The sequence below is a fragment of the Rattus rattus genome, chromosome 8 (assembly GCF_011064425.1).
Source record: "Rattus rattus isolate New Zealand chromosome 8, Rrattus_CSIRO_v1, whole genome shotgun sequence".
In the NCBI taxonomy this organism is placed as follows: Eukaryota; Metazoa; Chordata; class Mammalia; order Rodentia; family Muridae; genus Rattus; species Rattus rattus.
The window spans coordinates 56,563,669-56,587,346 of record NC_046161.1 but is presented as its reverse complement, the minus strand read 5'-3'; the positions used below and the strand labels follow the sequence as shown (position 1 = coordinate 56,587,346).

General features: G+C 45.8%; 1 protein-coding gene across 2 annotated transcripts; it reads left to right on the top strand.

Annotated features, from left to right (window-relative positions):
• Positions 1-2,387: 2,387 nt before the first annotated feature.
• Positions 2,388-16,727, top strand: Spesp1 (sperm equatorial segment protein 1). Of its 2 annotated transcripts, none has more exons than XM_032911301.1 (2): positions 2,388-2,601; positions 15,385-16,727. In XM_032911301.1, the coding sequence occupies exons 1-2, from the start codon at positions 2,538-2,540 to the stop codon at positions 16,548-16,550; spliced, it is 1,230 nt and encodes a 409-aa protein (XP_032767192.1). In that variant the 5' UTR covers positions 2,388-2,537; the 3' UTR covers positions 16,551-16,727. The 2 variants fall into 2 exon arrangements, with proteins under 2 accessions (XP_032767192.1, XP_032767193.1); XM_032911302.1 differs by lacking the exon at positions 2,388-2,601 and adding an exon at positions 5,296-5,393 and having other exon boundaries at positions 15,385-16,680.
• The last annotated feature ends 6,951 nt before the right edge of the window (positions 16,728-23,678 follow it).

Below are 23,678 nucleotides of genomic sequence, written 5' to 3'. Positions count from 1 at the left end.
CTTTTGTTACATATTCCAAGTTGCTTTCCAAACAGTCCCAACTGTTTGGTTCCAGCATGCTGCTATATTTGGGTTGAGCACTGCTGGGGAGCCTCGAAGACTCACGAACCAAGCGTGAAACAGCACCATGCAAGCTGTCACGACTTTGTCACCTCTTAGTCATCCCTTGACTCAGCCTGGCCTGGCTTCTCCCCAAACCACTTCACCGAAACTGTTCCTGTCAAAGGCCTGTAGCTAATGCTAGCCCTAAGCCTCTGTCTTTGTCTCTGCCTTCCCCTACCCCATCTCCCTCTCTGCCCCACCCTCATTTGTCTTTTCAGAAGTCTAACAGTCTGAGACCCGTCCACAGAGTGCCTCTGCTCTCTCGGTTTCCTTACCACCACTCCTTCCTGGAGTCCTTCGTCTTCCATTGTATCTTCGCTAGCCTGCCTGTCTCCTGGCAATCCGTCCTCGGACCAGGGCCCTGCTCCATCTGCTCATCCCTCTTGATCTACCTCAGACAGTCCTGCTCCCAGATGCTCACGCCTATAACTCAACCTCGACTTCAGCTTTCCTTCCGGCCCACATCCAACTCCCCACTGGACAGACCACTCTGGTTGGAGGTCCCAAGCCCATCCTTACCTTAGTATTGAGCACAAAATTCTTGATCCTTCTCCACCTCCATAAATACCTACATTCCACATTTCAGTAAATGTTCATTAAAAAAAACTCAGATGATCTACCCAGAAATCTGGGCATCATCTTGCATTTTCTCCCCCACCACATTTAAACAATTCCCTAATCTTTGTTTTGAGACAGGGTCTCATGTAGCCTAGGTTGGCCTTCAACTTTTTTTAAAAAAAGATTTATTTATTTTATGTATAGGAGTCCACTGTTGCTCTCTTCAGACACACCAGAAGAGGGCATCGGATCCCATTACAGATGGTTTCGAGCCACCATGTGGGTGCTGGGAATTGAACTCAGGACCTCTGGAAGAGCTGCCAGTGCTCTTGCCTGCTGAGCCACCTCTCCAGTGCCACATATAAATATATTTTTTAAAAATAATGAAACTACCATCCAATCGACTATTCCATTCCTGGGGGTGTACCTGAAGTCGGCGTGCCACAGACAGACTTGCACATACATATTTAGTGCATTGTATTCACAATAGCTAAGACGTGGAGATGCCTAGACTTCAACCCTTGATCCCATCTCCACCTCTGTAAGCACAATCTTATTGATTTTAACGCCACATGTCTCAAACGCGACCACATGCTCCAAATTGCCTGCTACCAGGAGTCTAAGTCCCCAGAGTATTCCAGACTCCTCACTAGAGTTTTGCCTTTACTCTTTTTTTTTTTTCAACATCTTCTGGTCTCTACAAGAAACTAAGCCTTTTACCGTTGTCATCTAATCACAGCCTTTCCCTAGCTCAGAACCTTGAAGCATCTCCCCATTGTCTCAGACTAAAATCTAAGTTCCTTGTTTCTAAGACAGAGACTTGACTACATGTGAATTTTAAAGTTTAACCATACAGGAAAGAAACAGCATAGTTCTACAGACTTGAACCCACATATAGAATTGAGTAGTCACATGACTATAACGCGACGAAGTTCTCTCGCTGAAACTGGGAAGTAGCTCAGGCCGCAGAGCACTGGTCTACCTCGGGCAAAGCCTCGGCTTCAGTCCCCAGCACCTCGGAAACCGTACAGGCTGGTCCATATCTGTGCCTGTAAACTCAGGGCGTGGAGGATGGAGGCAGAACTATCATTAGTTCAGGTCATCTGTGTGTGCAGTGTAATTCCAGGTCAGTCTGGGACAGAGAAGACCCTGACTAATTACACTATCCGTTTGTAGTCACATGTTTCTCCATCATTTCTAACTCTTTATCGTCAAAGAAATGGGATGTAATCTTTACAAATCAAAAACGACAACCAAGTCCCTTACGGAGTCTGCAATGTCCCTACCTCTTCTTCCCATAATCTCCACCTCCAACTCCCTCTCCCCCCCTCCACCTCCACCCCCACCCCGACCCTCACCCCCACTGCCCCGTAGCCAATCATGCAACGAATCTGAACTACCTATAGCTGTAGGGGGCGCTTTCAGCCTTTCTGCAATTGATCCTTCACTCCCATCTCTTTTGGGGACAGACAGGGGGTGGGGGTGGGGTGTCCTGCAGCAGTTCCCATCACAGTCGGCTCTGTGTAATCTCTGGGTCATCTCTTTGATTGAACACCTACTTCTGTGCAACGGGGAGTGCCTAGAGTGCTACTTGTCAAGCTTCTCTAGCCCCAACCCTAGGGGCCTGTAGCCGCAGGTCGCCATCGAGCCACTTGTAGTCCGAGCCACTCCTAGTCCGTGCTGAGTCCCAACACGCATGCGCAACACGCACGCGACCGCCCCACCCCCATCCATTCATTGGGCCAACCGTTGCGGGGCGCCAAGGCCCTGACGTGGGACGGTAGGCCCTGACATCCCCTCCTTTCGGCCCTGAGGTACCCCGGCCTGGTGGCCCCAGGACGTTCCCGTCGGATGGCGGAGTGCTGTGAACGACGCCCATGAAGCCCGTGGTCCTAGTTGCGCTCCTGTGGCTATGGCCTTCGTCCTTCCTGGCGTATCCAAGTGAGTGATGTGCCAGGTGGTGACCTAGGTGTTTCCTTTCCTCACTCCTTCCCACCCCACTGTCACACACTGGGTGCCCCGTGTGTCACTCCAGTCCTTATCCTGCTCCTCCCCTTGTCCTCAGGATGCTCAGCTTACAAACTGGACTCACTGTGCCTTCTCCTTTCAGCCCGGAGGCCCCCTTAGGCGGCATTGTTCACTGCCCAGGACACAAAATATTATTGCAGTCTGGGCTTAAACGCTTCATGTTTTGTTGGCGTGCAACCACAGTCATTACTGTATGTATTAGCCATGGCTGCTTTCCTGCGTTAGAACAGCAGCTAAGAGAGTTTGCTGCACAGTTCTGACTTGCAAGGTCTGAGATGTTTACTATCTGGCCCTTGGCAGTAAGGGACTAGCGGGTCCCTGTAGTAGAATTTGAAGGGAATCTGTTGAGGGTGGGGGTGTGTCTCCTTCTAGGCTTCTAGAAGGAAAGAATTCAATCAAAAGACACAGTGTAAACGGAAGTTTATTAGACAAAACAAAGCACTCCAGAGAGAGACTGGAGTGGGCTGTCTCCAAAAGGTCACAGCAGCACAGTGGGTTCTGTATTGTGGCTTTAAAAGCTATGTTTTAATAAATATTCATGAGGCAGATGGCATATTCACAGGGCAAGGTTTCCTCTCCAATCATAGTAAATGGGATCTCTCTTTTAGAGTGTTTCCTCCCATGTTCCCCTGGAAAAGGCCACGAAGAGGAGGCAGTAGCAGACTCTGAATTGCGCGTGCATGGGACGTGCCCTGGCGCCTTAGTCTCTGATGCACTGGGAACAGCTCAGCTGCAGCTTGGAGACGGTTTAGCCACAAAGGAGGTGCTCTGGCTGTTGTCAGTTACCCGGCTCTTAGCCGTTCTCTCTGTGCGTCTGTGCACAGACACGCGGAGGCTGGAGGATAACCTTAGGGCTTGTTCCTCAGGCGCTGGCCACCTTGTTTTTCTGTTTGGTTTGGGTTGAGATAGAAGACCTGGAACTTGCTAACTACAGCTCGGGAAAGTTGTCCTTAACCTCCATATGTGCATTAGAGCATGGGCCTGCACCCAAAGACAAACACACACGCACGCACGCACACACACACACACACACACACACACGCACGCGTGCACAGATAAGGAAGATGTGAGTCTTCTCTATCCCCGTTCCTAGGAAGGCCTTTGTCTTCTCGAACTACGCCTGGGGAAAGAGGTTTAAGGCAGCAGCCATCAGTTGCTCACCTGTATCTACAAATAAAAGCAGATTTATCTTAAACACCTTTACGGCTTCAAGGCACTTGGTTACAATGCTGCAAGTTCACTCCAGGCAGTTTCAGTGCCCAAAGTCCTGCCATTTAGGAGGGTCTCTTAGACCTGAGTTCTGACATCACTCACTTACAGGGCAGCATGACATCTAAGTGAGGAATGTCCTGAGGGCCTTAGGGGAACTGTGGGGATTCTCCGTGGCCTGTCTCTACTAATACAGTGTGAGAAACATCCTGTCTATCCCTTCCACCTTTTATTATCACACTTAAATTTGTGTGTGAGTGTGGGTGTGTGGTGCGGGCGTGAGTGCACATGGGTACAGGAGCACCTGGACCACAGTGTATGTGTGGGGGCCAAAGGACAGTTCTCAGGAGTAAGATCTCTCCTTGCCCCATGTGGGTTCTGGGGACTAACTCAGGTGAGGCCTTCACCTGCAGAACCGTCTTCCTAGCTTGAAACCAATTTGATGAGGCCACCCCTCCTTAATAGTTCATCATTTTCATGGTTTACTCGATAGTCTGAGATCTCCTTCTTCATCACAGTACCTTGGGTCATGCAAGAATTCATCCAAGATGGTCTGTTTTCTTTCAGGTTGTTGCTCTTGGTGAACTCTCATTTTCAATCTCTCTGTTTCTGTCTCTGTCTGTCTATTTGTCCGTCTGCCTGCCTGCTTGTCTGTCTCTTTGTCTCTGTCTCTCTGTCTCTGTCTCTCTGTCCCTCTCCCCCTCTCACACCCACACACACCCACACACACACACCCACACACACACACACACATCTTTTCAGCCCTTATCCTTTCTGCCTTGCCCCTTCTCCTCGTCCATTTTGTCTTAGCCCTGGCTGACTTTGAACTCACCACACAGCCAGCAATGACCTTGACCTTCTGATCCTTGTGATTCTCCTTCCCCAGGGCTGGTTGTCACAGGTGTGTCCGAGCACACCTAGTTAACACAGCCCTTGGGCCCCATGCAGCAAGCCTTCATGCACTAACTAGGCAAACATTCTACCAACTGAGCCTTGTGCCAGCCTCCAGGTCTCTCTAGACCATGGCAACTGGCTTCCAGGAATTGCTTCACAGACTCTCAGGAAGACTACAGCATGTCAGAGTTGCCAATGTCCTGTGAGCAAGACAAGTTGCTTGGGGCAAGCCCATCTTCTCTGTGTGGGAGGACTTGAGCCTAACGACATAAAAAAAAAAATCACAAAGCATACAAAGACACTAAATTAGACATTAAATTTATTTTTTAGTCAGAATGCCTGGCTAATATGAATATAAGTACTTTCTTACCCATAGCAAAAGCTCCATTTCTTTTTAATTAATAGTGAAAAGTTAGTGCTGGATGAGTAACACAGTGGTCCCTTTTCCAGGCACTCTGAGAGCATCCCAGTTATGAATACAGCAGCCTGGTTAGTTTGAGCTAGAAATATGTCAGCTTGGTTATTTCAGTTTGTTTGAATTCGAGGCACAGCTTCATACAGCACTTAGGAAGTCTGTTCTCTGTGAATCTACCGCATGACAGGTATGGAAAATACATGGGGCTTGTTCTCTGGAGTTATGGACTTGAGGCCAGGCTGGCTCATTAACAGAGATGGATGCTAGGGTTTGCTTCCACATACAGGAGTTCTTTATAGAATAAGGTCACCCTGTGCTTCTTGTGCTTGTGGTTGTAAGAATCTTTTAATTATTAACATATAAAACTTGTTAGATTTTGATGTGTTGTCAACAGTGTCTGTGTCAAGGTTAGCAGGACAAAGTAAAGATATATGAGTTCATTGTGTGTGTATGTGTGTGTCTGTGCGCACGCGCGCGTGTGTGTGTGCGTGTGCGTGCATAGGTACTGGGGTGTGTATGTGTGTGGAAGTCAGTAGATAATCTCAGCTCCCTTCACCTTTCACTCCTTTGAAAGAGGGACTTTGTGGTAGGAACACTGTGAAGTAGGGCTTTACTCGGGGTCTGGGGATTAGAACTCAGATCCTCAGTTCTACTTGCCGAGTCATCTCCCCAAGTCCATGAATCCTCAAGGTACAAATGTCAGATATATTCAACATTTTCATGTTTGTGTGAGTTTTAAAATTCATCTTTGTCTTATACTGAGCTACCATGCTTCCCAGGGTTATATATGATATTTTACTACAACCTCAAACTCAGCCGGCATTTATATCAAACCATGTGTTGAAATTAGCAACATGGTTTGGCTTTAAAGCCTTAATGTTTAAAACATATTTGAGCACACAGACAGATACATTGGAGGATACACTTTTAAATTCCACTTGGCTTACTGCTTTTTATAGTTTTTTTGTATAGTTTAAGTAGTGTGTGTGTGTGTGTGTGTGTGTGTGTGTGTGTGTGTGTGTGTGTGTGATATGAACCTGCATGCCACAGCCCATGTGTGGAGGCCAGGAGACAACCTTACGGAGTCATTTCTCTCCTTCTACCCTTACATGGATGAGTCTCAGCTTCAAATTCAGGTTGCCAGGCACCTTTCCCGACTGAGCCATCGAGCCAGTCCTGGGGAACTACATTGAGCCATTAGGGTAAGGCTTTCTGACCATTTCTCTTGTTTTCTCCTTGGTTTTCTTTTCTTCCCGAGAGGTCCTCTCCTGGGATGGGGGATTCTGGGTTGGCTGTCCCCTCCCCTCTTTTGCTGGCACTCCAGCAATATGTAATATTTCCTTCCGACCTCACGGCTTCAGATTAGGATTGAACTTGCCGTTCAGTTTCTCTTGCTTTGTGTGTGTGTGTGTGTGTGTGTGTGTGTGTGTGTGTGTGTGTGTGTGTGTTGCATATGTGTATACCATGTGCATTCCATGGTACCTACGCAGGTCAGAGGAGGGCATTGGTTAGTGTTGTGGGTGGCTGTGAACCACCGTGTGGGCTCTGGGAACCTAACCTGGTCTTCTACAGGAGCAACAGGAGACTCTGGGCACTTTTTCCTGTTTCTTTCTTTCTTTCTTTTTTTTTTTTTTTAAAGATTTATTTATTATATATGAGTACACTGTAGCTGTCTTCAGATACACCAGAAGAGGGCATCGGATCTCCTTACAGATGGTTGTGAGCCACCACGTGGTTGCTGGGAATTGAACCCAGGACCTCTGGAAGAGCAGTCGGGTGCTCTTAACCGCTGAGCCATCTCTCCAGCCCTCCTGTTTTTTTCTTATTGTCCAGATTGTCTCACTTGCTGCTCATCAGAGCTAACCCCTGGCCCCTCCAGTTTGCTCTCGAGTCTAACCAATGAGTTTATTTCTGCTGTATTTGTAGATTCTAAATGTCTTTGTGGGTTTTTTTTATATCTTCCGGGTTTGTTTCACGCTTGCTTCCTGCTGCTGTTGTTGAGATAAGGTCCCGTGTAGCCCAGGCTGGCCTCAGGTGGGCTGTGACCCTGCCTGTGTCCCGGAAGTGCTGGGAGGACAGGTGTGCGCTGGCGTGCCCCAGTTTTAATGCATGCTGGGGGTTGAGCCCAGGGCTTCATGCATGCTTGGCAAACATCACTGGCTGACCTACCTCTGCAGCTCCGCCCCTCCTATTGAGAAGATTTGTTTTTAATTTTATGTGTAAGAGTGTTTGTCTGAATTTACGTACAGCCCAAGGGGGCCAGAGAGGCAACCGGATCCTCTGGATCTGGAGTCAGGTCGTGAGCCGCCATGTAGGTGCTGTGAACAGAACCTGGGGCTTCTACAAGAGCAGCAGGTACTCAGAACTGCTAAGCTAGCTTTCCAGGCACCTCATCCTTAAAAAACTATCTGTACATATTTGAGTTTCTGGGTTTCCAGATTCTTCTTCTCCCTTGGTGGGTCCTGAGTAGGAAAAAGTAGCCCAGGGACTACTGTTTTCCTCTCTTGAAGTCCTCAGTTGACTGCCTTCTTTTCAGGTATGTTTTAGGTAGGATGCACAGGGTTTTAACCTGCACCTAATGGCAACGAGAAGTAGAATGGTACCCATTATCTTCACAGAAGCAGGGATCCAGATACATGCTCTTTTCTCCAAAAGACAATGTACTTTATAAGTAAACGATAGCTAAGTAGGGGCTGGAGAGGTTGCCACCAAGGTTAGGAGAGCATCTTGAGCTTTCAGAGGACTGGAGTTGGGTTCCTACCACTCACGATGGTACCTCCGGTAACTCTGGTTCCAGGGGATCTGACGCCCTCTTCTGGCCTCTGCCAAGCACTGCATGCGTGTGCACATACCCAACACAGACACAGAACAAAAACTATTTCAAAAAAGGACCAACCAAGTAGGGCACCAAGAGAATTTTGTCAACACCTTTAGGGCACCAAGGGAGTTACAGGATGGTCGGTCTTCACCCTTTCGCTGTGTCTGGACACATCAGCAATTCATTTACCGTGTTCTGGCCATATTGTTTTCCAGGCTGTGTGAAGGCCTTAGTTATTAGAAAGAAGAGAGATTGCTAAGTTCTAAGTGATCCTCAGGGGTACCAAATATCCACCCATAGATGAATAGAATTTTATCTGTGCAGAAACTTGGAAAACGTCAAGGAACTTAGACTATAAACAAACTTATATTTTTTAGGATTTGCTTCATGTGGCTTGTCTGTTTAATAGGTGCTCAGTGTGCTCTGTTTTACAGGAACAGATGTTTGGTGCTACACTTACAGTTTTTTCTTTTTAACATTTGTAGGTAAATGTTAAAAATACAGTTAAAGACTATAAAAGTCAGAAGTGGTAGTGTACACCTATGGTCCCATCACTTGGGAGGCAGAGGCAGGAGGATCTCTGTGAGTTCCAGGCCAGCCAGGGATATGTAAAGAGGCCCTGCTTTAAACAAACAAAATCTTTTTTTTAAAAAAAGATTTGCTTTATTTTTATTATATATAAGTACACTGTCGCTATCTTCAGACACACCAGAAGAGGGCATCAGATCTCATTACAGATGGTTATGAGCCACCACGTGGTTGCTGAGAGTTGAACTCAGGACCTCTGGAAGAGCAGTCAGTGCTCTTAACCAGTGAGCCATCTCTCCAGCCCCCAAACAAACAAAATCTTAAAAAAAGAACCCACAAAGCTTTGACAGACCATTGTAGTGGAGAAATCTATGGGTCTTTGTCATTGTATGATGCTCTTATGTTTCATTTAGCTGATTTCTGTGGTAGCATTCACTCTGCACTGCATTTCAAGTGAAGTCCCATACTTTCTGCTATTTTTTCCAATGCAGTACTCAAAAAGAGTTATTTCAGCTGATGTGCAAAATTCTAGAATCTGAATGAATTGAATGTACTTATTTCTCAGCTCTGTATTCTGTGACAAAAGTCACATAATCGACATACAAATAGAGCATACACAAAGACAACAGCTTTCTTAAAAGTTAAGTTTGACTGGTGTCCCACACCTGTGATCCCAGCACTTGGGAAGTGGAGGTAGAATGATCAAGGTCCTCCTTGGCTAAACAGTTCAGACCAGCCTGGGCTGCTGTCTCGGGGGTAGGAGGGAGTACAACAAAAGCAGAAAACACAACTCTTGACTTATAAATTGTCACCAATTAGCTTTAGTAACTGAAGTAGAAATAATAATACCTATTTAAAATGTAAAATTATTATACACTTCAGTACATATTAATCATACAGAGTAATGAATTCCATTGTAACAATTGCAACATATATGTAATAGATTTTGATCATGTTACCCCCATGAAATTTAATTAAATTAATTTAATTCTTACAAATGATTTTTTTTTTGGTTACTATACCTATCCGCATATCTAACTATATCCATCATGTCTAACTATAATGCAAAAGAGTCACTACACATGACATTTTAACTCGTAAGAGACACACACAGTCACAAGGGTTTTGACTGCTCCATGAATCTATAGTTAACATCCTTGAGTAACCAGCACTCAATCAGAAACCATAGGAGGCTGAGGGTACAGCACAGCGGCAGAGTGCAGGAGGCTCCAGGGTCAATTGCCAGCATGGCGTATGCATAGCCCAGACTACTTTTAAGCGTGATATTTTACTGTATGTGACTATTTCAACTCTAATACAGAAAGCTGAATGGCTGGAACTTCTAAGTTCATATGACTTATGAGACTGGGTTTATATAGAAAGACCTATGTTCTGATTTTGCTCAGGATTAACTCAAAGGTAATGAACTTCCCGTTACCTTTCTGTAGCTTCCTGTGTAAGTATGCTGTAAATCAGTCTCCAGTTAGACCTTGTGGAAACAGGACACTATGTGTAGACTCTCCTCCACATCTCTACATAGCTCGTATTTTCAAAAGAGAACCATTTAACAGCAGAGCAAAAATTTGTTGTATTTACTTATCTGAATGGCACATGTATCTTTAACTATTTTGGTCCAGTTAAACGGGAGGAAGTGTGCATTTCATGGTATTTTACTTACTACTCATTCGCCTGTGATTGTTTCATCGTATGCCCTCACCTCTTTGCCAGCACCTTTGTGGCAAATCTTTCTGACATCGCTGTGCCAGTTTTGAAGTGAGGCAGCCTGTGTTCGCATCCCATCTGTGAGCTGCTGGTCACAGCAGGTCACTCACCCTTTCCAAGTGTCTTCTTTTCCTTTCTTTTTAAAATGGCTTTCAAGATAAGGTTTCTCTTGTAGCCCTGGCTGTCCTGGAACTCACTCTGGAACAGGTTGGCCTTGAACTTGAAGAGATTCACTGGCCTCTGCCTCCTGAATGCTGGGATTAAAGGTATGTGCCACCATGCCTGGCTTCTTTTTCTCCTTTATCAAAATGCCACTCATACGGTGCCTGCACATGCCAAAGGCTTGGTGAAAGGGAGAGACGGCAGTCTTCCTGATTCCTGTCTCCCAGCGCACCCTGAGGCCTGGCAGGGATTTTCACCCCCACAGTTGAATCACTTGCTACCGTCTCTATCATGCGATCAGTTCTCCCTGCTCTGTTTTTAAAATTGTAGAAAGCTCAAGCTCAGCTGACATCCTCAGAGCTGAGATTGCAGCAGAACCCTAAGCTTTCTAGCAGAGGCCCTGGAAACAGTGTCCTGACACCTCACACTGCAAGTGTCTTAGTCAGGGTCTTATTGCTGTGAACAGACACCATGACCAATGTAAGTCTTATAAAGGACAACATTTAATTGGGGCTGGCTTACAGGTTCAGAGGTTCATCCATTATCATCAAGGCGGGAGCATGGCAGCATCCAGGCAGGCATGGTGCAGGAGGAGCTGAGAGTTCTACATCTTCACCTAAAGGACTCCAGGAACAGAGTGAGCATCCTTAGGCAGCCAGAAGGAGGGTCTCAAAGCCCACCCCCACAGTGACACACCTCCTCCAACAAGGCCACACCTTCTAATAGTGCCACTCCCTGGGCCAAGCACATGCAAACCATCACAGCAGGGGATTCTTGTGTGCCCATGCATGTGCATATATGCACATGGGCGTGTGCGCTCACGTGTGTGTATGGGTTTGCAGTGTACGAGTGGGCAAGCATATGAAGGCCAGAGGTTGCCATCAGGTGTCTTCTTCTATTTTACTTCACCTTCTTTCTTTGAAGCAGCATCTCTCACTCAACCCAGAGTTCACTGATTTGCTTAGCTGGGCAGCAAGCCTCAGGCAGGACCTCCTGGCCCTCCCTCCCCAGTGCTGAGAGAATGCCACCTGATCAGCTTACATGGGTGCTGGCGATCTGAGCTCAGGTGAAGCTTGTGAAGCAAGCAGTTTCTTTGCCTACTGATTGATCTCCACAATACTGGGCGCTTCTTAACCTTAGCCATGGTCTGGGACATGCCGTTTGCTTAGTTATCCAAGTGTCTAAATGGCAGCTATATTGTTTTGGGGGTAGACCACAGGAAATGGTCAAGGTGTTGTAAGTGACTCAGCTTCTAGGAGGTCGGCCTGTTCTTTGTAAGAATTAGAAGTTTATTTGCTTTTTAAGAACTTCCTGTAGAAGTGAGAGAAACAGGATTTCACCATGGTGGGGTTTTGTGTAAGGATACTGGAGACTGTCATTTTGCTATCTGACCTGCAAACATTTTTACAAGGGTTCAAATGACTTGCAAGACTGGTCTGGATTAGTGGTACCAGGAGTCTGAAATGCAGGGATGTGTTAGAAAGGCAAAAACAAGAGGTAGGAAGCATGTGAGGTGGGGATGGATTCAAGAATAGAATGATCCAGGGACCCAAGGGTGCATTTACAAGGAAGAAAAGCGAGGTAGGAGGTAGGGTGCCTCTGTTGCTAGGCAGCCACAAACAGGCTTTTTGGTGTTTCCAGAGTAACCGCAGAGGAGGATAATGAGTGTGTGAGATGTTTTTAGAAATCACATCTAGTGAGCACCTCCTTCTCCTGCCCTTTGGCATCCTGACTTATTTAATAGCTACCTGGGTGTTCCATTTGCTAGTCTGGAGAGACAAGCTAATTCACTGAAGATCAAGTGGGTCTTAGACTAATTCTGAGGCAGTGCCCTCTCTCTGCAAAGTCATTATGCCTCTGTTGACTGCACACTCTGGATTGGCCGTGGTTAGCCCAACTGTTTGCTTCTAGTTGCCTAGGACAGAAAATTTCTCAAAAATTTTAGAAACAACTTTTTATAGAAGAAATGAAGTACGCACACAAATAGAAATGGTGGCATAAAAGCTCCCTCTGTAATAGACCCTTTGATTCATCTGGGACCACTGATGTCTCAACTCACATCCTTTCTCCCCTAACCTCCCTGCCCCCCAAATCTTATGCTTGCTTTATTTAGAAGCAGATTAGACATCTTATAATTGTACAGTAAAGAGTTTAGTATGAATCACTGATGTGCAAGGATGCAGAGGAACAGGACAGTCATTTCTAATAGGTAAACTCAGTGGTAGGGAGAAGGCTCAGTTCCTATAGTTAGTACATCCACACAGGCATGCATGCATACTCAATAAAAACACAGCTAAGAAAACTATTTTTTTCAACAAATTAAAGGCAACAGAGAGGGAGCACTATTTGAATATCAAACGAATCAAATGAACAGAAAAAATAAATGAAAGAATCAGAAACATTTGGGCAGCAGTCTCCTGCGTATGTGTAAACTGTGGTCCTGGAGGCCAGAGGACATCTCTGCTGTGGTTCCTTGAGCACCATTTACCATGTAGTCTTGAGATAGGATCTTTCAGAGGTCAGGGACTCTCTAAGAAGGCTCGGCTGCCTGGCCGAGAAACCCCAGGAATCTGCCTGTCCCCAGCACTAGAATGACAAGGTTTATGTCTATGTCAGGCCTTTTGTGTGTGGGGGGCGGGGAGGGGGCTTCTGAGGATCAAACTCTGTCCCTTGGCAAAGGCAGCTTTTGAGACAGCTCTGTGGCCGCCCACCCACACTTTCTTATTACGTTTGTTTTATGTGAGATTAAAGACCAGACATAGTATCTTTCGGGTTTTGTTTGCTTTTCTTAATAATTTATTTATTTGTATTCACTTTGCATCCTGACTGCAGCCTCCCCCCCCTCCTCTCCTCCCAGTCTCTCCCTTACAGATCCCTCTGTCGTTACCCCTCCCCTTCTCTGAGGTACCACCCCACTCTGGAACATTCAGTCCTAGAAGGACTAGACACATCTTCTCTAGCTGAGGCCTAGCCAGGCAGTCCAGGTAGGAGAAGGGGATCCAGTGGCAGGGAAGAGAGTCAGAAACAGTCCTTGCTCTAATTGTTAGGGGACCACATGAGGACCAAGCTGCACATCTACCGCAAATGTGTAAGGGGCATAGGTCCAGTCCCTGCATGCTCCTTGGTTGATGGTTCCATCTCCGTGAGCCCCCACGGACTAGGTAGGTCTTCTTGTGGTGTACTTGATCCTTCCAGCTGAGTATCTTCTGTTGAAGAAAATATCAAGGAAGATTCTAAGTCACACCCCGGAAAGTGGAAGAGCAGAGACCAGAATGGCAGTGTCAGCTAACCTGCATGGACTGTGTTGTTTGACTCAGTTTTCCTGACCTGAAAACTCTAGGCTCAGAGCCATGCACATTATAGAGTGGGTATACACAAATACATTTTTTTTTTGGTGGGGGGAGGTTGTTTGTTTTTGTTAATTAAAAAAAATCAATAAAGGAGAAAAAGAAATTCCTTTAAACTTTCAAAACAGGGCTGGGGCTGAGGCTCAGTTGGTAAAGTGGTTGCCATGTGAATGTGGACCTGAGTTTAACTCAGAGCGCCTGTGTCAAAACGAAAGGCCAGTGCAGTGATGTCACCTAAAGTCCCTGAGCTGGGGAGGTAAAGACAGGAGGACTCCTGAGGTTCCATTCAGAGAAAACCTGTCTCAAGAAATATGGTGAAGAGCAACTGAGGGAGACACGTGGTGTCAACCCCTGGCCTACACACACGCACACACACACACACACACACACACACACACACACATACACACACACACTCACACACACACACACAGAGGCACGCACGCACGCACGCATGCATGCACAGCTTTTAACGATTCATTGTGTTTAATAATTGGTGTTCATCAAAGCCAGCGCACCACATTCACATTTAACAGATCTATTAGCTGTAAATAATCAAAAGAGCACAACTATAGCAAATCAGGGTAAGTAGGAAGTGAGGAGTTTGGAATCCTTGTTTTGATACAATTGCAATTTTAGGTAATTTAATTGTATCTATCTAAACATCTGGCTCCTAAAACGTTAACAATTGACTCTGGTGGGCCAGTGAGTCTACTGTAGCACCCTGCAGGATTAGATAACAGGATCAAGAATTGTGGTTTACCCATTCCATCAGCAAGCACCAATCCCTGACACCATTAATGATATTCTGTTATGTTTGCAGACAGGAACCTAGCATAACTCTGAGAGGCTCCACCCAGCAATTGACTGAAATAGAGACCCACAGCCAAACATTGGGCGGGAGGAGACTTATGAAGAGTTGGGGGAGGGGATAGGGACTCCACAGGCAGACCAACAGAGTCAACTAACCTGGACCCTTGGGGCTCTCAGAGATTGAACCACCAACCAAACAGCATACATGGGCTGAACAGATGTAGCAGATGTGCAGCTCAGTCTTCATGTGGGTCCCAAACAACTGGAGCCGGGACTGTTTCTAAAGCTGGTGCCTGTTTGTGGATCGGGTTTCCCTAACTGCGCAGCCTTGTCTGGCCTCAGTGGGAGAGGATTCACCTAGCTCTGAAGAGACTTGCTGTGTCAGGGTGGGGAGATACAGAGTGGGGCGGGGAGGGGGGCTCCATCCTCTCAGAGGAGAACGGGAGGGGCAGGGGGGAGGGACTGTGTGAGGGGGGAGTGGGGAGGAGGGGGACAGTGATCTGGATGTAAAATGAATAAAGGAATAAATTAGTGGAAGAATAATTTTGGTTGAATAAGTTGGCTACTGAATCATAAATTATATGGAAAACAAACAGTGATGTAGAAAAGGGCACCCAGGTGCAACTCCGACTGCATTTTCAGAGAACGCTGGCCTAGTGTTAGGGAAACTGAACTTGATTTCTGTACTTCAGAGCTGGCATAGAAAGTGAACTGGTGAGCAGATTCTGTCATTGTGCCATATGTAATAACCATTACTTACTGTGTGTTTTGATTTTTTTCCCCTCAAGCCGCCACTGTGTTGCCTGATGAAGAGCAGAACTTGAATCATTATGTACAAATTTTACAGAACCTCATAATGAGTGTTCCCACCAAGGAGCAGGGCTTTGGGAGAAAGTTTAGGTCCTCAAGAACTGTGGATGGTGCAGAGGCGAGGTCATTGTCATCTGAGATGTTACTCACCCCTGGGTTAGTCTCCGCTCAAGAAGTCACCACCCCTGAGACCGAAGTTATGCTGACGTCCATGGTGGAAAAGACAACTTTCCCTAGTAGCGGCTTCACGATGGAGGCAGAGAAGAAAAGAACCCATAGTAAAGCATTCTGGTCCATCCAGCCAAACAATGTTTCTATTGTTTTACACACGGAAGAACCTTATATTGAAAAAGAGCCGGAACCGGAACCAGAACTGGAAACAGAAGAGGAGTCGAGGCGGCTGGCAACTGAGCCTGAGCCGGAGCAAGAGTCTGAGTCGGCGCCGGAGACTGAAACCCGGCAAACGTCAGAGTCCGAGGAAGAGGTAGAGACTAGCACAGCACAAAATAAGTTGCGAACGGGGACTTCACGGATATCAACCGTGATCACCCAGACAACTAACAGCCAGGGAACACCTAATACTGTAACAGTAAAGACCGTCAACAACGTGGATGTCTCCACAGAGTCCGAGGATGTGCCCCAGCTCTCGGGCCAGTCGGAAATCCTGAATGTTGAAGACTTACCTGGACATCACTCACTGAGTACAAGACATGAGAATATTTTGAGAAAAATTTCCAATATTAATTCCCAGATTCATCAGGGGCTTCTTAATGACCACAGCAGTCCCGCGTACAAGGAGTTCATCAAGGCCTCCAGGGAGCATCTGAAACGGAGCCTGGCCCTGGCCGCAGCCGCTGAGCACAAGTTGCAACAGATGTACGGATCTAACGTCTTCCTGGACGAACACACCAGCGAGCCAGACGATGACATGGAAGTGATTATCAATATGCTATACAATTCCAGATCCAAGTTGTCCGATTATTTCACTATTAACCATGTGCCATCAGAGCTGAGAGAAAAGGCTACCGTTGTGATTGCTGTGTTGAAAAAAATATTATGTGTAGATCAGGTAGAAATGCAGAGCCTCATTAGGAAGCTGTTAAGCAATAATATGAAAATCCTCAATATTCTTAATGTCCCATGACCAAACCCATTTAAGCAAAGGGCTTGTTCACAGGAAAATAAGCATAGTGATTTCAAAAGTTGCCTAAAATATTTTCTACTATATTTCCATGTGCTAACATCCTTATGTGTCATGTCATAAAATATTTTCATATGCACTAAAATCCTAACAATTTTAAAATAAAAATTTGCTTCATGAGTTTGTAGTTTTTTTTTTTTTTTCTCTCATTAAGTTGTGAAGAGCTGGCCTCCTCAGTGTTTCTGATCTGCTTCTACTTAGTAGTTCACAGACTGCTTGCTCTGTGTCAGTAGCCAGTTTTAAAGAACTGATTACAGTTTTGAATCCATTTGCAGAGCATCTGGGTTTTCTGTATGAATGGTACACTCAAGGCTAGTGTTGGGAGTTCTTCCAAGCATCCGCATGTTGCTTCCTTGGAAAGTGGGTGATTACTGGGGTCATTCTGAGGCACCCTAGCCTGGGTCTGTAATGAGGGTCATCCTCACAATTTCCTCCCTTCCCTCGCATACATTAAAGATTTACAAATCTTTTTTAAAAAGATTTATTTAAATACACTGTCACTGTCTTCAGACACACCAGAAGAGGGCACTGGATCCCATTACAGTTGGTTGTGAGCCACCACATGGTTGCTGGGAATTGAACTCAGGACCTCTAGAAGAGCAGACAGTGCTCTTAACCACTGAGGCATCTCTCCAGACCAACTTTTTTTTTTTTTTTTTTTTTTTTTAACGAATCTTTTGATAGCAAGTAGGACTGGTGCCGGTTACGTTAGCCGTTCAATATTATAATGAAAGTGCAGTCTTGTTTCATGACTTGAACCAGTATTATATTCAAGTTCATTGACTTAGTGTTCATTCATCAAGCCAGTCATTTACAGATCAATAAAGATTTACTGACCAAATGCTAGGCTTTGGGGATAGAGTGAAGAGCTGTTTCCCTCTCTCTTTGAGATTATGACAGGGAAGCTAGACATTGAACAAAGATTTCCATATTTTAAATTTCCAGTTGGGACAAGCTATTATGGGAAGTAGCTATCTAACTTCATCTAGAACATTGATAGAAGTAGGCTCAGCGAGTGGCTTTTGAGGGGAGCTCTGAGAGACGAGGTGTGCTTGGGAGGAGAGAATGTTCCAGGTGGAGGAAGAAAGTATGTGAGTGTTGAGCTGAGACTCAGAGCGGCAGGTTCAAGAACTGCCTGAAATGTACATTGGCCAGAGAGAACATTCCAAGACAGAGCAGGCACATAAAGTCAGGCCTGGTGTTGTACATTAACTATCTCATCTTTACCTTGTGCTCAGCAAGCAACAGCCTGGCTTTTAAGCAAAGAACTGGTCTGATCAAGTTTGTATCGGACACCTGTGTGTTTGAAAGCAGCACTCTGGCTATGCAGTTTTAGAGGCAGGCTGAAGTGGACAGGAGCTGTGCAGGAGCCAGGTTTGCCTTGGATGACACGGGAGGAAGTGACAAAAGCCAGAACAAACAGAGCCAGTGACTGGGGGAGTAACCATGACCAAATAAACCCCTGTAGGGCTGTGGTGTAAAGCGACTTACAGAGGTTTGCTTTCACAAAACCACCATTCACTGTGCTGTTCTAAAGTTTCAAATAACTTACTATGAAAAACGTTAAGCATTGCAAACATGAGTAATAACAAGGTAACAGTACACAGCCATTGCCCAGTGTGAACAGTCGGGCTGTAACGGGCAGTGGTGTCTGTCTAGCCCTCCCCTCCCCCACTTCCTGTTTGCTCAACTAGATCCCCAAGACATTTCATCTCCAGCTCAGACCACGGGAGGCTCTCTAAGCTTTTGAAGAACACTTTCAATCGTTTCATAACAATATCATCACGTGGAGTTAATGGTATCTAGTCAATGTTTATAAAGTGATTACACAATGGGGAATCTAGAGTTTCTTTGTATGAATCAAGATCAAATAAAGTTCACACATTGCTATTGCCTGACTGGACTCAGAGTTCTCTTTTAATTGAAAGATCCCTTCCACGTTCCCCTCCTCCTCCACTTGAAACTTTTTTATTGGGAAAACAGACGTCAGTGCTAGCTTTTCCCACATTATGGATTTGCAAATAGATTGTCCCTCTGTATTCTGTATTTTCCTAATTCACTTTTGTTAGTTTACATGTGTGTGTGTGTGTGTGTGTGTGTGTGTGTGTGTGTGACTAGTGGCCAGAAGAGGGTGTCAGATCCTCTGGAACTGGAGTTATACACAGCTGAGAACCACTTGTTGTGGATGCTGTGAATCAAAGCGGGTCCTCTGGAAGAACAGCTGTGCTTTCCCCTGCTGAGCTGCCTGTCCAGCCCACTCTCTATTGTTTTGTAATTTGGTGATTCAGTCTAGAAGCATTTTATCAGCATGAAGCTAATGGTGTTTTTTTTTTGTTGTTTTTTCTTTTTTTTCCGGAGCTGGGGACCGAACCCAGGGCCTTGCGTGCGATTGCTAGGTAAGCGCTCTACCACTGAGCTAAATCTCCAACCCCGAAGCTAATGTTTTTGTTTTCTTCTGTTTCTTTCCTCCTCTTCTTTTTACTGTGTGTGTGTGTGTGTGTGTGTGTTTGTGTGTGTGTACAAATGTGTGCCTGTATTCCACAGCCAGTATTTCCTCATCATTTTGTAAAAGATTTTCTTTTACGTGTGAGTGTCCACACAAATGTATGTGTGTGTACCAAGTGCATGCCAACGCTGGCAGAGGTAGAATGGACCAGTGTGGATTCTGGGGTCTATACCCACGTCCCATGCACAAGCAGCAAAGATGCTCCTAACTCAGAGCCACCCCTCTCCAAATCCTCCAGACACTTTTTGAGACAAGTTCTCTCCGTGAGACTGCCTGACCGATTTTGCTGACTTACCTGGCCTTTGAGTCCCAAGGACATTGTCTCTGCCTCCACAGCTCTGGGTTTATAGGGTCACCTCCTTCTCCTGTTTTTTTTTTTACATGAATGCTGGAGCCAAGCTCAGACCTGTTTTCTCCTTTCTTGGCAAGACAGTGCTTTCTTACTTCAATTGCCTGAGCATTTATTTTTCAGATTTTGATAACCATCACTTAGATAGTTGTTAGGTAAATCAATCTGGTAATATCAAGTGTTGATATTACTTTTTAAATTGAAATGTCTCTATAATGAGAAATATCTAATCTATTATGTGATTCTTCAATGGTCCATATATCAAATGCTTAAATACTTTAAAGAAAAATCAAAGATGAGGGACTGGAGAGATGTCTAAGAGGTTAAGAATGCTGACCGTTCTTCCAGAGGTCCAGAGTTCAATCCCCAGAAAGCACATGGTGGCTCATAACTATAATGAGATCTGGCACCCTCTTCTGCCCTGCATGCATACACACAGGCAAAACACTGTATATATAGTAAAAAAATTTTTTAAAAAATTAAAGATGATTTCAGAGACTTTATTATAAATATTTTAACTTTTGTTGTTGTTGTTGTTTTGAGATAGAATCTCAAATATCCAAGGCTGTATTCCAAATGGCTACATTATGTAGCTAAGGATGACCTTGAACTTATGATCCTTCTGCCTCTGATTCCCTTGTGGGGGGAATATAGGCAGTGCCCTTCCCAGTCTCCTCATTCTCTACAACTTGCTTTAGAGTGCTTCATTTACAGTTGATGAGCATACACTGACAATGGGTGTCAGCCAAGTTCTCTTTGATGTTACACATTCTTGCTTTGGGACAAATGGGAGGAAACAGTCATGTACTCAATCCATAGGAGGAGAGGGCACGGACCAGCATGCCATGTTCTTTCAGTCTCCCCGTGTGTTGCTTTATACATAGTGTCCTGGAGTCTTGGTTGTGTTTAAGAGTTTGTCATTTGGGGCCTGAGAAGATGGCTCAGCAAGCAAAAAGGTTTACTATCCAAGCATGAAGGCCAGAATCAGATCTCTAGCATCTGTGTAATGGTCTGGTAGGTAATGGAGGTCCTCCTGGAATCCCAGCCCCAAGAGGCAGATACAAGGGATCTTTGCAAGTTCTGGGCTCAGTGAGAGATTTTACCTCAATATACAAAATAGAAGGTGATTGAGGAAGGTGTTCAGTGTCAGCCTCGGACACACACACACACCTGCATAGCTGCACATTCTAAGATTCGTGCACACACAATACATACTACATATCATATAAAGGACAAAAAAGAAAAACATTTGTACTCTGGGTTGGGGAGATGGCTCAATGGGTAAAATTCTTTATATACAAGCATGAAGACCATAGTTCAGATATTTAGCATACATTGTCAGAACATGGCAGCCCACGAGTAGCACAGTGCATGAGAGGTGGAGAAGGAAGGGCTGGCTGACTACACAGTCTAACCAGTGAGCTTTGAGTTCGAATGAGAGACTCTGCCATAGTGATGGGGAGAAACTGAGAAGACACCCGGCGTTGACTTCTGACCACCATGTGCACACCCACGTGCACTCACACACGTAAACACACGCACCACCCACATGCAGGTGTATTAGAGGAACGTATTTTGAAACATCTGCAAGTCACTCTAGTTGGCTTCAGCACAGATAAAGGAAAGGAAGGATGCAGGCTAAAGTAGAGGACAGGAGAGTCAAGGATGCTCCAGCCTTCCGTGGCAACAGAGGAGATGGAGTTCAAGTCCTTAAACTTGAGGTGTTTAGGAATTAGGAAATGGGAGCTGGAGAGATGACTCTGTGGGTAAGAGCACTGGCTGCTCTGCCACAGAAGCAGAATTAGGTTCCCAGGAACCACCCCATAGCTCACAGTCATCTGGAGCTGCAGTAGGCAAACCAACACCCTTGTCGGGTCTCTATGGGAACACAAGCGGCACTGAGGCATACAGGAAGGCAAAACACTCATACACAGAGGTAAGAACAAAATCTAAAAAGAGAGTAGAGGAGCTTGGAAGATGGCAAGCATTAGACCCTGAGTCCAAACCCCCCAGGTCCCATGTAAAACACACATGGCTGTAAACCCAGCGCCAAAGAGATAGAAACAGAAGGACCGCTGAGACTTGCTGTCTGTCAACCCGAGGCTCGCCAGCTCTTAGATCCAGTGAAAGACCCTATGTCACGAGAAGAAGGCAGAGAGTGGGAGAGAGCAAGCACCTCCATGTGTGTGTGTGTGCGCGTGCATGTGCACGCACACACACACACACACACACACACACACACACAGAGTAAACTTTGATGACTGGTGTGTAAGGAAAGGTGTGGATCAGAGAAGAATACTTGCAAACTATGCTCAAGGCTCTTGGCCAAAAAAACCTGTTAAGTGTGGCTTCCATTTTGGATTTGAGCCATTGGGTGGGAGGCAGAAAAGCTTGTTTTTGTTTTTAAATAGCGTTTATAACAATTACAGTTTTAGATTTAAGACTTGGAGCTTGTTAAGCAACCCAAAGATGACCTTGAGTTTCTGATCTTCCTGTCTCCTCCACCTCCCAAGTTCTGGGATGACAAGTGTGCCACCAGACTGGGGTTTATGTGGTGGTGGGGTTGGAACTTCAGGCTTTGTGCGTGCTAGGTAAATATTCTACCAACTGAACTACATGCCAGCCTGGGAAGTACTGAGTTTAAAATGTCGACGAGGTGTATCCCAGTTACATATCTTGTGTGGTGCGTGAGAAACAGCTACAGGTGAGGGTTTTGAGCCATTTGCATGATATTGGAAATTTGAGCCATTGAGGTAAAGACATTCTTCTCGAAGGGTAGAGAATTGGTTAGCACTCCAGAGCATTTGGGGCAGTATTCACAGAAGCAGAAACTGTGTCATGAACATGCCATTAAACACAAGATAAAGAAAAAGTACGAGGAGATATCTTAGTGGGTCTCACAAGCGTGAAGGTCTGAAGCAGATCCCCAGAAACCCTGAAAAGCTGGACACATTGGCATGTGCCTGCAATCCCAGAACTCTTTATGATGAGATAGGGGACAGGAGAAATTCCAGGCGACTGCTGGTTAGTCATCTTAGCAAAGGAAGTCAAGAGAGCCTGTATCAAGACGTAAGGTGAGACGGCCACCCGAAGCTGTCCTCTTGTTTGTGGAATGTTCCCTGGCTCTGGGGGTCTGACACCTTTTTCAGGCAAACATAGCAGACACAAACACATAAATAAAAATCTTTGAAAAGGAAAGGTGGAGAAACTGATACTTGTAACACTGATGCCAAACAAATAGGGATAAAATCGCCCATTGTATGGGTGCAAAGATGTCTTGGATGGAGTTGGGGAGGAGCCTAGGGAACTAAAAACAAAGTGTCAAGTAAGCTTTTGAAACTCTCAACTAGCGGAGATCAGAGGCAGAGAGGTACAGCTGAAAGCAAGACTTGGAGGAAACGTCAGCTTCTTTGTTAGTTAGGGAAGCCTTGGCCAGCAGGGGGCAGGAAGCCAGGAGAGTAGGAGGATGAGATGGCCAGGGAGAAGGAGCAGGAAGAAGGAGAATCAGGGATTTGGATGAAGTCAGCTTGTACATTTACCAGAAGAGAAAAATGGAGAAAAAGAAAAAAGGAAAAGGAGGTGGGTTCAGGGACCCAGAACAGCTTGAAAAGCCCTCACATAGCAGGATTCTGGGTTTCATTCCAGCCCATAAAACTGGGCATGGTTGGCACACACCTGTAACCCCAACACTTGCCAAGCAGAAAAGGGGGTGGGTATCTGCTGGGAGTGGGTTAAAACACGTTTGTGGGAACGACGGTTATGAGGCTCGATAGATCAGGTGAAAGGTCCAGTCCATCACAGACACTGAGTGGCCCATGTCACCTGCAGCTTCAGAGAGAACTTTGTGTCACTATGAGGCGGTCTGTGGAGAGCACCTCCTGTCTCCAACTGGGTTTTTGCCCCATTCGCCTCCAAGATTGGAGCCGCAGGAGAGCTAAGAGCACAGACAGGAATATTTTATTGTCTGTTTGGGATCAACAACTTTAAAGGGGGCAAAATAAAGCAGAACGACACAGGATTTAGACCAAGAAGTGTGGGACCCTTCATGCCTGCCGAGAACTGTCACAGCTCTGAGCAATGCCACAGCGCCGAGCACTGGGGGCATTTGGGAGTGCCAAGCAAGATGGTCCCCCTATCAGAGCAAACCTGCAGGCTGCAGACAGGAAGTGGCAAGGGAATAAACTCCTAGGGGTAGCCAAGGAGCAGTCATCTCTCG